This window comes from Nothobranchius furzeri, chromosome 5, assembly GCF_043380555.1.
Source record: "Nothobranchius furzeri strain GRZ-AD chromosome 5, NfurGRZ-RIMD1, whole genome shotgun sequence".
Lineage (NCBI taxonomy): Eukaryota > Metazoa > Chordata > Actinopteri > Cyprinodontiformes > Nothobranchiidae > Nothobranchius > Nothobranchius furzeri.
Window position 1 is genome coordinate 13,771,133 of NC_091745.1, and position 15,050 is coordinate 13,786,182.

At 41.7% G+C, this 15,050-nt stretch overlaps 1 protein-coding gene across 1 annotated transcript in view; it reads right to left on the reverse strand.

Annotated features, from left to right (window-relative positions):
* Window positions 1–15,050, reverse strand: part of vat1 (vesicle amine transport 1) — a 48,547-nt gene that overhangs the window by 23,376 nt on the left and 10,121 nt on the right. The window contains exon 2 of the mRNA XM_015948876.3: window positions 9,525–9,732. Coding sequence (XP_015804362.1) covers window positions 9,525–9,732 — 208 coding nt within the window. The remainder of the gene's footprint in view (window positions 1–9,524; window positions 9,733–15,050) is intronic.

Consider the following 15,050-nt stretch of genomic DNA (forward strand, 5'->3'; position numbering starts at 1 on the left):
AATGGGTGCACTCCATATGTTCATGTGACATTACCCGCACACAGAATAATGGAGAGGCAAAATGAACCTGGAGCTGTCGTCCTTCTGGAAAAGTGTGGATTTGGAAAAAAAAGTTGAGTTTTAAATCTAACTGTCATGTTCTGTGTCCCTCTGTCCCCAGCCTCCTCCTGTTCTCCTCCAGGTTCTCCTGCTTGGTTCTTTCCCCATTTAGGCCCTGTCCACACATAGCTGGGGATCTGCCAAAACGTAGATATTTGTCTACGTTTTGGCCTGTCATTCACACGAAAACGGAGTTTTTTCACACGAAAACGGATCTTTTTAAAAACTCCGGCCAAAGTGAAGATCTGTGTTTTCTCCGTTTTGGGTGTCTGCGTGTGGACAGACAAAACCGGAGTTTTAAGGTCCGCAACGTCACTTTCCGCGACAAAAAATGCTGACATCAAGTGTGCGACCTGTGTTTACACTAGCCGACAGCATGGATGCCCTCAGAGCTGTGCTCTGTCACTACCCGATCCATCAATTGTCCAAGCGCTTTCTGCTTGTTTGTTTTTGCAAGTGGAATTACTGCTCCTTGCAGAAGACCACAGATGAAGGATGAGGTTAAGAACGGGGGAAGTACTGCCGCCTACAGGTCTGGCATGTCCTTAACAACGTATTTATCCGGGTACGTGTGGACAGAGTTTTTTTTTTAAACGCGGTGGTGTGGATGCAAGTTTTTGGAGGGGCGGATATTCGTTTTCAAAAAACCCGGCTACGTGTGGACTAGGCCTCAGTTTACTGAATGCACCTGCCTTCCCTCCAGATCACTCACACCTGTCACCTGTTCCTCTGATCACCTCGCTCTGTGTTTAAAGGTCCTGTCTTGTCTCTCAGTGTTTGTTGGTCCATCGTTGTGAGTCAGCGTCGTTTTGTTCCCTCGTCAGGTTCTAGGCTTTGTGCTCATTACTGAGCGTTTGTGTTTTTTTGGCTTCCTGATGTTCAGTTTTCTGGATTTGGCTCCTGCATCTAAGTCATTTTTGTTGCCACCTTAATAAAAGTATTTGACCTTTTTTCAACTGCTCTTGCCTCGAGTCATTCTGGGCTTCTGCGTTTTGGGTCCTACCTCCTCCTGCTCAGCCTGACACCAACAGCATTATAAATAACATTCATATTGTTTTACTAAGATTCAATTAAAAAAATCAGATTAACCTCATTTTGAAAGAGTTTTGAGATTTGAAAGAATTATTTCTGAATCTGTATCCAGATCAGAAAACTGCTTTCCTTAGAACCTGTGCAGATAGTTTATAATAAACTAGAGATGCGCTGATTCCTGTTTTGTGGACCAACACAGATTATTGCTCTAATCTATAATCTGCTAAATCTGCACAATTCAGAGTTTTCTTACAAAAACAACAATCAACCAAATATATTTTATTAAAATGCTGATCACCAGGGATGTGTATTTTTGAAATTCTGGCAATACGATACATATCACGATACAGGGTAGATGATACGATATATCACGATATATTGCGATACATTCAGTCAGACGTTACAAGCAATTTTTTTATTGAATTTATTGTAAGAGTGTTCAATAAACAGTCCAAACTGATACGTAACGTGTTTAACATGAGGTATCTGAACCATGGTGGAGGGATTTACATTTCAATGGTGGAAACAAAACCCGTTGCCTACTGCTGCCAACTAGCAGGTGGGGATTGAATTACACAAAATGAAAAGAAAATAGACAAATGTTTGCATGTAAATTCTTTCAAGAATTAGATACACGGCTTTTGGATATCGATGTAATAATCACAGGAAAAAATAGCACGATATATTGCCATATCGATATTTCCGATACACAGCTTTTGAATATCGATATAATATTGCTGGAAAAATATCACGATATATTGCCATATCAATATTTTCTAACATCCCTACTGATCACCTTACAAAGTATAACTCTATAAGGTAAAAGCAATTACATAGAAGGTCTGTTGTGCTAGTGTTATTCAGAGCTATGGGGAGTTCGTGGACCAATAACAAATGATTATTATTACTGCTTGGCAATGGCTGAAGATTCATGGTGAAGAAGAAGAAGATTATTAATTGTAAAATAAAGAAGCCTAATTATTTTCAAAAAATGGTCAAATCAGAGAATCACATCCCTAATAGATAAGATGAACAGGTCAGCCATGAGACAGGGACAGGATGGACCCCGCAAGCGTTTACTGGGATACAAGGAGTTGACTTAGTAGTTGCTGTGATAAGAAAGCTGCTGATCATGGACCTCTACAAAAATCCTACTGTATTAATTCCTCCACATCCTGTGATTAAGGGTGAAAAACAAATCACCGCCTGTCCTCTGTAACACTGTTCCTCTTCATCTGAGAAAATCACTCAACATCATCCATGAGCTCACAGTTTTATCTTTACTCAACATAAATGTGCTCAGGAACAACGCCCACGTAGATCTAGTCCTCCCTAGTTTGGCATATGAGGGTTGCATAGCAGAGTTTTATTTTTAATTACCGTATTTTCCGGACTATAAGCCGCTACTTTTTCCCACGCTTTGAACCGTGCGTCTTATAATGAGGTGCGGCTTTACTGAAGATTTTCCTTCACCTGCCACTAGGGGGCGCTTTAGCAGAAAGTGAAACAGGTGGAAGTCAAAAGTGGAAATGGAAGAAAGTGCTCATTTTAATTTAGCACATGCAAGCAGTCGGCACCACGAAGAATCTTTTTCAAATCCATACCCCCTCATCATGGAAACTACAGGTATGAGTTCATATGATGCCGCATTTAAGCTGAAGGCCATCGATCTGGCAGTAAAGGAGGCAAACAGCGCTGCCGCACGTAAGCTTGGCATGAATGAATCCATGGTTCGGCGCTGGAGACGGCAGCGGGAAGAACTCATTCAAGCCAGCTTCACCCGGGGATGATGACAGCAACACGGACATCGCCACAGAAAAGGTATGTGACGAAGCTCTTCTGAGGCTGTTCAACTCCGACACTGAAGAAGAGGTCTTTAATGGCTTTAGTGTGCAGGAGGATGATGAATAAACTAATCAATAACTTTTCTGTTATGTTTGATACTGATCAGTTCAGTTACGTTCAGTTAAACTACGTTTTCAATTCAGTAGATATCTGCAGCTTTTAGCCCGGTGCGGCTTATATAAGTACAGCTCCATGTGTTTTTAAACACTTAGTAGGTGCGGTTTATATTGAGGTGCGCTCTATAGTCCAGAAATTACGGTACCTTTCATAAAATCACAAAACACAAATGAATAAAAAAGAGAAGCCAAAGTTTTCTTAGAAAGCTCTGAAAATGAAACAAGAATGTGTGGAATAAGTGGTCAGTGTTCGACGGCATCATGTGACACTCAAGTCAGATAAGTGTCAAATAAATAGTCTTACATAACTTCAAAGCACGCAGGAGGAATAAGTGTACCATTATTAGGGAAAGCTAATGGATCAGTCGCTCAAAACCAGAGTAAAGCCAAGTCACGTCCGAGTTTGATGAAAAGCGCTGCTTCAATCTGAGAAAAGCAGAAAAGTTTGTATTCAAGGAAAAATGTTTGTTTGCATAAATGAAAGGATGTTCAAACCGTCTGCATGCTGCATACAAATACTCATTTTATGCCATTATTTGAACTTAGTTAATAATTTTATGGTGAAAAGTAAAATTTGGGGAGCAAATCATGTTAGAAAACACAGAAAAAGTGGTTATTTATGATTAATTTGTGCCTTTTCCTGATTAAAAAACCCTAATAATGCCTTTTAACATTGCTTAGGAAATTCTGAGCAGGCTTGATCAAGTTTGAATTAATAAATAATATAACAATAAATACTTAGAGTCACTTCCTGTAGTTCAATACATTTATTAAGAAATAAAGCCAAGGCTGTCTTTGATTTCCTTCCTATCCTCACTTGAAAGCGCCGAGACTCGTTCCTCCCCCCTTCGCTCTCTGGCCCTGTCACAGCAGATACCTTTGATCTGCCTAATCAGTGAACATCAGGAAGAATTTTGACAGACTCCTGGGTGGAACATCCTCTTCCCACACAGACACACAGCATCCAGCTCTATGTGAAGCAGGTAGCCCCACCAAGCTGGCAAGCAGTCTTAACATAAAGATGTGGACATCCTTCAGTCAGAGCACTGCTGCTATTATCAACAAACCTCCAAATGTCAAGGCACATGTTTTAGGAAAAAGCGTAAGATAATGATTTACACAAGCAAACAGCCCAGGAATGACTGTGTAAGATCTGGACAGCTGGGGAGTCAAGACTGGCAGCTGAGAAACTAAAGGGATCTCTAAACCAAACAGCTGAGGAAAGCATGTGAACAGCGCCTTAACCTACTGTTGTGGTTTACATACGGTCCTCATGAGCAGGCATGCCATATCAAACAGGACTCCTCATTGTTTGCTTTAAATTTACTTTTTCATTGATATTTTAAACAGCAGGCAAACAAAAAAACTTTATTTATTTTTTGGATCAGTCAATCCGTTCTTCAACACCTATCTCCTATTTTAGTTTCTGATAGAAATTAGAGGTAAAAACGCTCGGGTCAGAAAAGCCTGACAGACCTACATCACACTGCCACTTAACTCGTTCGCTGCCATTTAAATTTTTTTACTGTGTGGTCGTCGGACGAGCCCCCGCACCGTGAGAACAAACATCTCAGCTCTGAAGCCGATCTTCATCCGCGTACGTCACATGTCACGTGATCAGGAAGCAGAACATCCATTTGTTAGGAGATCGTTTTGGGCCGTTCCTGTAAAAAAAAAAGTGAGGCGCGAACCGGAAAAGCTTCTGCCGATCACAATTCAACAACGGATTATGAAAGAACGGGTAACGCTCGAAACACGTGGATTCTTGTAAGAGGTGAGTCTCCGCTTTGTTTTGGTTGTTTTGGCGTCGACATCATCCTAGCGCGCAACGTTCTGTGACTTAAAAAAACTGTAAAAACGCTGAGAAACGTTGGCAGCGAAGGCCGTTAGCGATCAGGAAACGGCTGGCAGCGAATGAGTTAACATTCATGGACTCACTCATCTTGATTCACAATGAGGAAGGCTGATGCTGGTTTAGCGTCCAGGAAACAGCAGAGAACGTCTCTGCAAGTAGAAGCTAATGTTAGCATTAGCCACTTCACCACACAGCAGAACTCCTTCAGGCTGGATTTATTTGTGGAGATAAAACACTGACGTTTGCAGAGCAAACTGAGTCAGAGTTGTGTTGCTGTAATTCCTCTGTCAATGCACCCCAGGGCAGCTGTGGCTACATTGTAGCTCATCATCATCAGCATGTGAATGTGTACGCAAGTAGATGAATAGTGTAGTAGTGTAAAGCACTTTGGAGTCCTCTGACTCTGAAAGGCACTATGCAAGTATGGGTCATTTATCATTATCATATCCAATCAGAGGAGAGATGTCCAAAAATCAGGAAATAATGGGCCATTCCCATCTGCACTGGGTCGGCCCGGGCCGGGTAGTGTAGGTTGTTTACATATCTGGGTGGCCTGGTATTTTTCCGGGCCAGCCAAGGCTCATTCTCAGCCCTCTTCTCGAGGGGGTCTGCTTCAGGCCGACCAGGGCCAACACACCCACTGCTGACAGCAAATTCACTCCTTCCATTAGAGCAAGCCTCTGATTGGTGGGTAGAATCAGCCCACATGGGCTTAAGACAAGGATGTGTGGAATCAACCGGGCCAGGCTGGGGCCGACTGGGGCTACCCAGCCCGGGCCGACCCGGAACAGATGGGAATGGCCCATAAGTCTCCTCCTTTTTCAGTCGGCTCATGGGTCCCCAGAAGAACGACAAAATGAATGCAGGTCAACGGGGCTAAAAGAGCTATTTTCTAACCTGCTTTGCCTTACGCCCTGAATCACACATATTCAATTTAAATAAAAACTAATGATGTCAATCAATCAATCAATCAATCAATCAATCAAAGCTTTATTTATAAAGCGCCTTCCGCAACCCTGTCAGGAAGCCCAAAGCGCTGAACATGGTTCAGTTGAAGGTAAATATATTGAATAAATCAAAAATAAAAGCAATTCAAATTACACAATAGGTGAAACATTCTGGTACAGGACAAATGTGTAAAACACGGGATTGAGTGAACCAATGAAAACTGTGAAATAAATTCAACGTAAAAGGGCCAAATTCAAATACATTCAGGGAACGCCAAGCGGAGGATGTGTTTTTTAGGCGACTCTTAAAGACTGGCAGAGATGGGGACAGCCTAACTGAGGGTGGCAACTGGTTCCAGAGTGACGGTGCTAGGACTGAGAAAGCCCGGTCCCCGCGAGTACGACACCTAGAACGAGGGACAGCGAGCAGGCCTTGGTCAGAGGAGCGCAGAGCGCGTGATGGGGAATGTCTGTTCAAGAGCGTGGCCAGATAGGGGGGAGCACCACCCTGGAAGAAATGATAAACAAAGACGAGGAGTCTGAATGAATTGATGTGTGTTTCAACCACGACAGTCATGTACTTTGAGATTTATTTGCTTGTAAAAGTTCGTAATTAACATGACTACAAATCAGACATAGGTATAGGCATATGTGTCATCACCAAATGATCTCCTTACCACATGACCACATTTATGGTGGTTCTTCCCTCCTGAAGGAAGGATTTGAAGTTCGCTGAACTTACAGCCATTTTCCCTCTGTTTTTCTTTGTGTCTGGTTCAATGACGTCAATTTGGTAATGTGCATTTGTAGTCCTGGACTTATTTTTACACAAAACCTAAAATAGCGTTACCCCCGTTTGAAAATAAACACTTTCTTGGTATCCGAATGTGTCTAAATTTTACAGACATCATATGTGAAATCCATGACACGTAACAAACAGGATTAGAAAATAGCGTTTTAGCCTCGTTGACTTGCGTTCATTTTTTCATTCTTATGAGGACCTAGGGTCCGGAAGTAGATGGGCGTGACTTAGGATCCCCACAATTTTCAACAAGCTTCTGCTAAAGTTCTGGATGATTCTTTAATCACCCCCTATATACAGAATTAGTAGGGTTATTTTTTTAAAATAATTTTATAGTCTAAAACAGTGGTTCTCAGTCCTGGTCCTGGAGGAACGGTCTCTAGCATGTTTCAGTTTTAACCCGGTTTCAACACACTGTGATGGGTGTTTAGGGGTCACTGTCATGTCGAAAAGCCCACAGAGTTCAAGTTTCTATCACCAAGCGGTTGATTTGTTTAATGCACCGGTAATATGGGCTGCGCAGTGGCGCAGTGGTTAGAGCTGTTGCCTTGCAGCAAGAAGGTCCTGGGTTCGCTTCCCGGCCTGGGATCTTTCTGCATGAAGTTTGCATGTTCTCCCCGTGCATGTGTGGGTTCTCTCCGGGTACTCCGGCTTCCTCCCACAGTCCAAAAACATGACAGTTAGGCTGATTGGTCTGTCCAAATTGTCCTTAGGTGTGTGTGTGTGTGATTTTTTGTCCTGTGCGTCTCTGTGTTGCCCTGCGATGGACTGGCTCTCGGTCCAGGGTGTTCCCCGGCTGATTGCCCGTTGACCGCTGGAGATAGGCACCAGCCCCCCCACCGCCCGTGACCCTGTGTGGACAAAGCGGGTTCAGAAAATGGATGGATGGATGGCACCGGTAATATTAACAGCATGATGCTACCGCCACCATGTTTGACAGCTATGATAAATGACCTGCACTTGTTTAGTACTTTCTGAGTCAGAGGACTCCAAAGCTATTTACACTTCAGTCATTCACCCATTCACACACACATCACATACTGGTGGGGATGAGCTACAATGTAGCTACAGCTGCCCTGGGCCACACTGACAGAGGCGAGGCTGCCACCAGTTCCTCCAACCACCAGCAGGCAAGGTGGGTGAGGGTGGTGATCCCCTGGTCCCGGGGCAAACTCCCAAACCTTGAGCCACCATCGCCCAGTAGGCAGTGTTCTTTGGTTCAAAAGCATCAGATTGACTCCTTTATATCACTGTATTCAAATGTCTCAATCGTTTTCTCATCTGGCCTAGAACCATATCTCCTTCTGAGCAGCTGTAGATGTTAGTTAAGCTTGAATGTTCTTGATTCTTGGTCCTCTCAGTCCATGGTATTTCCAGTTCTTTAGGCCCGTTTTCAACATCAGAACTTCTTTTTTTAACCAGACCTTCACAGCCCGTGCGTATCTCAAGACTTGTGGTTAACTCATACTGATTGGTTGTAACTTAGTGTGAAATGATTTTAGCAGATGTTACCAAACAAACAGCAGCTGTAAACATTTGGAGAGTCGCTGGTAAAGTTAAATGGAAGAAAAAGAAAGCAGTGTTCACCAAGCTTTAAAATTGCCATATTTAAACTCCCAATGCCCAAAAATGTGGCGGAAATCCCCCACAACAACGTCATTTACTGAGCTTCTGCACTTCTTCTGCTCTTGTCCGTCACATTTCACACCACACAGCCCATCTTGTGGTCCTCAAACTTGATTAAATTACGGCATACTTTAACAAAGCAACACGTAATGTCCTTCATGTGGCTGAAGGCCTTTTGGTGCTGATCAGTGATGTCACTCACTGTCAAAGCAGTTGCAATGTGCCGACGTCTTAGCAAAGTCCAGAAAAAGCTGAATTCGTATGGAGACCTAACAGCTGAGAGAACCGAGCCCTTGTGTCTCCTGGTTAATTGTCCCCCTCCCAGAAATTTCCCGGAACTCCTTTAGTGGGAACGCAGCCTTTAAGAGCCATGAGCCTCCGTGTCATTCATGTTTACGATGAATGGATGTAAACCTCTGACCACAGCTGTACACTGCTCAGAAAATAATTCTGCAGCTTCTGTGACATAATTGAGAAGATATGATGGAGGAAGTCCCACAGTCCCAAACTTAGTTAGTTCTTCCTCAGCTGTACGCTCGTTACTTGCTGACTTCATGACTTTGGATAAGAACATGCACCTGGAAGGGCAGGTTCCCAAATCTCTCGCTCTGTACGTTTCTGTCATCCAGCAAGAATAAGGCCGGATTTCATTATTTCTCTGTGGAATCCACACCCACATGTCCCAAAAGTAATGAATCCATTCCTAGCTCCGCCTGTTGAAGATAATTGGGGATGAGACGCAGGCCGAATGCTACAGGATATGGAGAAAGCAGGAATCTTCTTTGGCTAATGCTTGACTGTTCTTTCCAGCTGGCCTGAGTGTGCAAACAAAGCAAATGAACTGCATCGCGCCCCAAAACAGGTGCCATGTCTCCCTCGCTCCCATTCTGCCCACAATCCCCCCTCTCTGAACTTTGACCTTAAAGCCCAGGTGGCAGGTGCACTTGCATTAGCCCAGTGGCGTAACAGAGAGCTAACCACAGAGGGATTCCTCATACCTCGTTAGGTTGCATGGCCCAAAACTAACTTCATTTTTCAAGATGCAGAAACAAACAAATAAACCAATCAACTGTTGTTTACAGTTTTGGTTTCAAATATTTCCATCCAAGTACTGAATCTCACAGTTATCCAACTGGTACTAAATGATTTTATGAACCTGATTATAACTGACGATGGATATGTGGTTTGTTTGTGTGGTGTACCTGCAGCCGCATGGATGAGGACGCTCTGGTTGGGCCGCAGGTTTCCAAAGTCAAACAGCATCATGTAGGCAGTGATGTAGTTAACAGGGAGAGCTGCTGCTTCCTCAAAGCTCATGCCCTCTGGGATGAGGAAGGTGTGGTTGGCCGGCACCACCGCCACCTCCTGCCACATCCCGAAGCGGCTCAACGCCATCACCTTATCGCCAACCTGAAACAGAATGCAAAGGAAATCTCGGCTTTAACACGAAACCGAAGGCAAAGAGCTTCAAGCTTGAACCTTTGATGTCTGCTATTTGATCATTAACGTTACACATTATTGCAGGACATCTTAATCGGAACATGACTCGCCTCCTTCCATTTCAGAGTTTCAAAATAAGATCACCTTATGTTGAAAAACGATGCACTTAGTGATTTTGATCCAAATTTGAAAAAAAAATAGACTAAAACTATTCTGCACAAATTCAAACTACCAGTTAGCACTCACAGCACGTATTGCTAACTAAGCAACTAAACCATAAAATGTTTGCTTGTTATCAGTAAAACTAAGTTGCAGCCATGTATGATTAGCTGTGGCAGCCATCCTTAATGGGATTTACTCCAAAACGTAACCAGTTGCAGTCGTACATCCAATGAAGACTTTCTGAGAGGTTTATGTCCTAACCCTAACCGTGCAAGCCTGACTGGGTTTTAACCATTTGTTATGTTTTCTGTTACCTCTGGAAATCAACATTAACTTGACCGACTCCAAAAGTCAGTTAATTGCACATTTACGTGTGATGACTACTTCCTGAAAGTCTGTTTTCAATCCTGTCCTTTACGAGATACTTGCTAAAGAACCGGGTCGACTCCAAGAGCAAACTTTGGCACAAAGATGAGTAGTGGTGTGTGGAACGTGAGTTAGATGTGTTTTAAAGCCATTTGCATTCATGTTATTTAACTGTTATGGCCATCTTGAATGGGTTTGAGTCATTCAGTTGTAGATGTGCAACCACCCTCCAAAACGTTCCAGTAAAAATGCCAGTTATCACCAACTAAAGCCAGTGATGATCGAATAAAAGGGATTCATCTAAAGAATTACTTTTACAGAGCAGACTGGAAACCAACTCCAGGTAATTGCCTTAAAAATCAAGTCAACCTAACAAACTTAACAGAAAAGTGAAGAAAACCTGCTGTAACGATGCTTCTAGGCAATAAATCTAATATTGCTGGAAAGCCTAATCAGTGATTAGTGCCTAATTGGAATGCTGTCTATGCTGGAGTGACCACCACCACTCCTGGTTGAACTTCATCAACCCTCGTTGGAGGAGTGGGACATCGTTGTACAGCTAAATGTGATCCGGCTGGTTCCCAGCAGAAGAAGTAGGAACCAGGCTGCTGTTGCTGTGTGTGGATCCTTCACACACTACGGAGGACCCGATCATCTAGTCCACCGACAAGAGTAAATACCAACAGGGGAATATCTTCCTGGGGTTCGCATTTTAGCGTGCTTACCAACATATTTAGCTGTGTTGCTCAGTTTACAAATATTTAATATCTGTTACCAAAATGCATTATTGGAGCAAAGAAATAACTGAGCACATGTAAAAATTCTTACTACTGAAACTGGTGTTAAAATGCCAAGTTGGAGTGGTCCCTGCTATCTAAGCTTCCTGGATTGTGATGATGCAGATTGGGGAGCGGGAGTAAGACCGGAAAGTGTTGTTTCACTTAAAGTAACAGAAGTGGAACTACCTCATTTAAACTGGTGTTTGCTCTTGGAGAGAACAAGGACATGTGCAGGATTTTACTGACAGATAGGCAGATTTAACTGATTTAATTTCAGAGATGAAAAAAAAAGCAAAGGGATGCCCTTAAAGGAGCATGGGGCAGGAATTGTCCAAAAACAAAAAGTACATGTTCATTCTTGAGAAGCTTATGGGTGATGAAGTATTTTAAACTAAAAAGAATGATGAAACCAGTTTATCATTCCATTTTGTTAATCAGGCTTTGTGCTGCAAAATGCAAAACATTCCTGATCCGAATTTCCCGCGCTGTTTTACGGATATGACGTTAATTGACGCTTCAAGCACGTTCTCGACAAAGTTCAAACCCGGGAAAACATTTGGAAGCTTGCTAGGTGGCGGTAACGCGTCTTTCACTACTAGCCACGTTAAAACCCCAAACAGAAGAGGAAGAACCCTGGAAATGGATTCTACAACTAGCAAACGACCAAGCGCAACTCAAAGCCCACTAAAGAGTGGCACAAAGAAGAAGGTTTTATCAGCGGCATCTCGAGAGTCAAAAAGAAAATATGATAAAAGTCGGTCAGGGACCCGAATATCTATTGGTTACGCTCTGGAAGAATGGAGGCTGCTTCAACTGGATTTGGGCCTGAAAAAGGATGCGGACATGGCACATTTTCTAGTGACCAGGTAAGTGTTGTATTAGCTGGTCTCCTTATTTCTGCTGTAGGTTTCAGTAACGAGTAGGTAAACATATTAGAGCTGTATCTGCACAATTTGAGAAAATAAAATAAAACTTATGGATTTAGATAATGCTGATTTAGGTAATCTAACAAATCTTTGTGCAGATGAACAAGAAACTTATCTAAGCTAACGGTGTTTAGCATATGGCTTCCTGATCAGTTTGAAAAAGCTAAAAGCAACCAAGGAGTTACCGGATCACTTCTACGTTTTGTGGACGACACGCCGCATGTGTTTGGAGATAAATGGATGCTCCGTTTATTCTGACGAGAAAAGTAAACAGAGCTTGATTTGATTATATGACTTCACCGCTCAGCCGGAGAGAGCTAGCGTGCGTTAGCGTGTTAGCTGCGATCACGTTTCAGTTTGTATGTACCACAGAAGAGAACGGACATTTTCCAAACCAAAGATGAGTCTTTAGAATTATGTCATATTTGATCTACAGTCCAACCTCTAAGCAGGACTGTTACTTCAGTAGATAATGTTATTCGTGGGGTTTGTGTAACAGAACCCCATCGGAATATATTTCCCTAGCGCTATTGCTGAGAATAAATAAAATTAGGATTCATAAGAATAAATAATAAGTCAGCCATAACAACACGTTTGACTAAAAGTAAAGTTGTGCAGAAGTTTGTGTTTATTTTTCTAAATTTGTCCTGTTGAATGTGGGTCAGAATAAAATATGTTTGTGAAAATGATAAATAATTTTTTTTATGACTGACATGCATTTTCATATTACTAGTTGTGCCACAGGTAAAGAAGCTTAGCCATTATTGATCTATGTAAACAGAAGGTGTAGAGTCTCAACCAACTTGTTGACATTTTTGTTTAAAAATGTGTTTTCCAGCTACCGGAAGAAGCAGGCTCCTGAAACTGCAATTCAGGGAGGTTATGTGAAGGCAACCTCGACAGAACAGCAGCTAAAATGTTGCATCGATTATCTCCAACTGAACCTGTGTCTGAGGGGTTAGTATCTTTTCTGTAAAACAAATATTCACGTTTTTGTGCTATGATATTTCATACATTAAATTACACCTTGCATATCCACACTTGGTTCAGAACTAACATCACACCACCAAACACTTCTGACATTATCTTTACAGGGAAGATTTTCTAATGGCTGGTGTTGAGGCCTTAGCTGATGACCTAGATTTGGATCCTTTTGAAGAAAGGTAAATTTGTTCATGAGAAGTCTTGCCATATACGCAGGAAATTACTGCTGTGCAAAAAAGATAAAAACACAATAGATAAGCAAATATAGGTCATTATATATATTTATTTATGTTGTGAAGTGTCAATTCACAGCAGATTGTTGTTATTTGCAAAAATAATTAATGACAGATGTATTAGGCTCCACATTTATCTCTTTAGAATCAGTACCATTTCAGGTAAGTTCCAGTATTTATCTTTACGTACAACAAATATTATTGTGTTGTCTGTAGTTTCAAATCCATGGATCTAGCTACGGATGCAGTCCAAATTGATGAGGACCAAGCAAACAACTTACTCAACAGTGTGTGAGTTGCAATGTCTTCTTATCTAGGGGTGGGCAATATAAACGATATAAGGTAGAAATGATATAAAATTGGGTAATGATAGTTTTTGGCTATATCGCAATACGGCGATATTGTGATAACACATGACGTCACTAAGATGTGCACCCTGCTGACAATGGGACAACAGAATGGCGGTGACTGCAAGCATGGAGTGGGCGGAGGAGGAGGCCTATATGCCTCAAGTGGCATATATTTGCCACATGAGGATATCTAAAAGCATGTCAATTTGACATCTATAAACAGATGAATAAATATATCGCAATATATATCGTTACTGCACATGCTTCAGATTATATCGCAATATAGATTTGAGGCCATATTGCCCAGCCCTATTCTTATCTACATTCTTTTTTTAAACTCCAAAGTCTTAAAACAATATATTAATTCTACTTTTATTTATTGTTTTCATAACAGAATAGAACTGTTATGAAAACTTTGTCAGGCTGACGAAGTTTGCAACCGCAAACAAAACGTTGCAGGTAAATAAAACCCTTCTATGCTTTAAAAAGAACTAAAAGATGGAATTGTTGTTTTATCCTTGTTCACAGGCTGGGATCCTAAAGGGAATTTCCATCCTACTTGTGTGGCTGAATGACATCTTCAACCAATTTTGGTACATTTGCCAGAAAGCACAACATCGTGATATGTTTAATGTAAGTATTGTGACATCTTTTGGACAACAAGACAACAATGCACATTGACATAATTACCTTTCTTTTCATAATAGTGCCAGCTCTCGTGTTTCTGTTGGTGAGCGCTTCTGTCACATGTAAAGTTTTCAAATAAAACTTATTTTTTCTGTTAGGACATGTGGGTGGGTGTGCTTCACCATGTCACAGGGAAGCATGAATGGACCCGTGGCAAATGTGACCATGGACCACTTGATGCAACGTGGCATGGTGCCAGGATCTCCACCACACGAGGCTCTTCAATGAATCATCTTCAACAGACACTGGGTGAAGGATGTCACCAATCTGACCTTTAGGTATATTAATAACATTTTCATAAGCAAAAAAGCTAAAGTGTCAATATCAAAGCTGACAATTTACATATAGACATGACAATTGTGGGTGAAAAGGCAATCAAAAGTGTGATTCCTAATAATCTATAAAGTTGTAGCTTTTGTTTTTTTACAGGTCAGCTTCAGAACTCGAGAGTTTCCAGAATTGCATTCTCATGTAATCTATGTATGATCTAATGCTGCTGTTCTCCTCTCTCCATAAAGGCCCCAGCTACGTGAAGCATCAAAAGACAGGAATGACTTCTTTCATGCACACAGATTTATTAGAAATTAAGAAAAAATACTATGTACAAATGCAAATAACAGAACTTTTTTGTACATAAATAAAAATAAATATATTGCACAAACTGTTTGTTCATTTTTGGGTGAAAATGCTGTCTTCAGCTAAAGTTATTTTGAGGTATTGTGCTGTTTTGGAACTACTGTAGTTGTAGATAAACGGTTTGGATTTTTGGGTTAGGGTGCCCTCAGTCAGGAAGACGGTGTC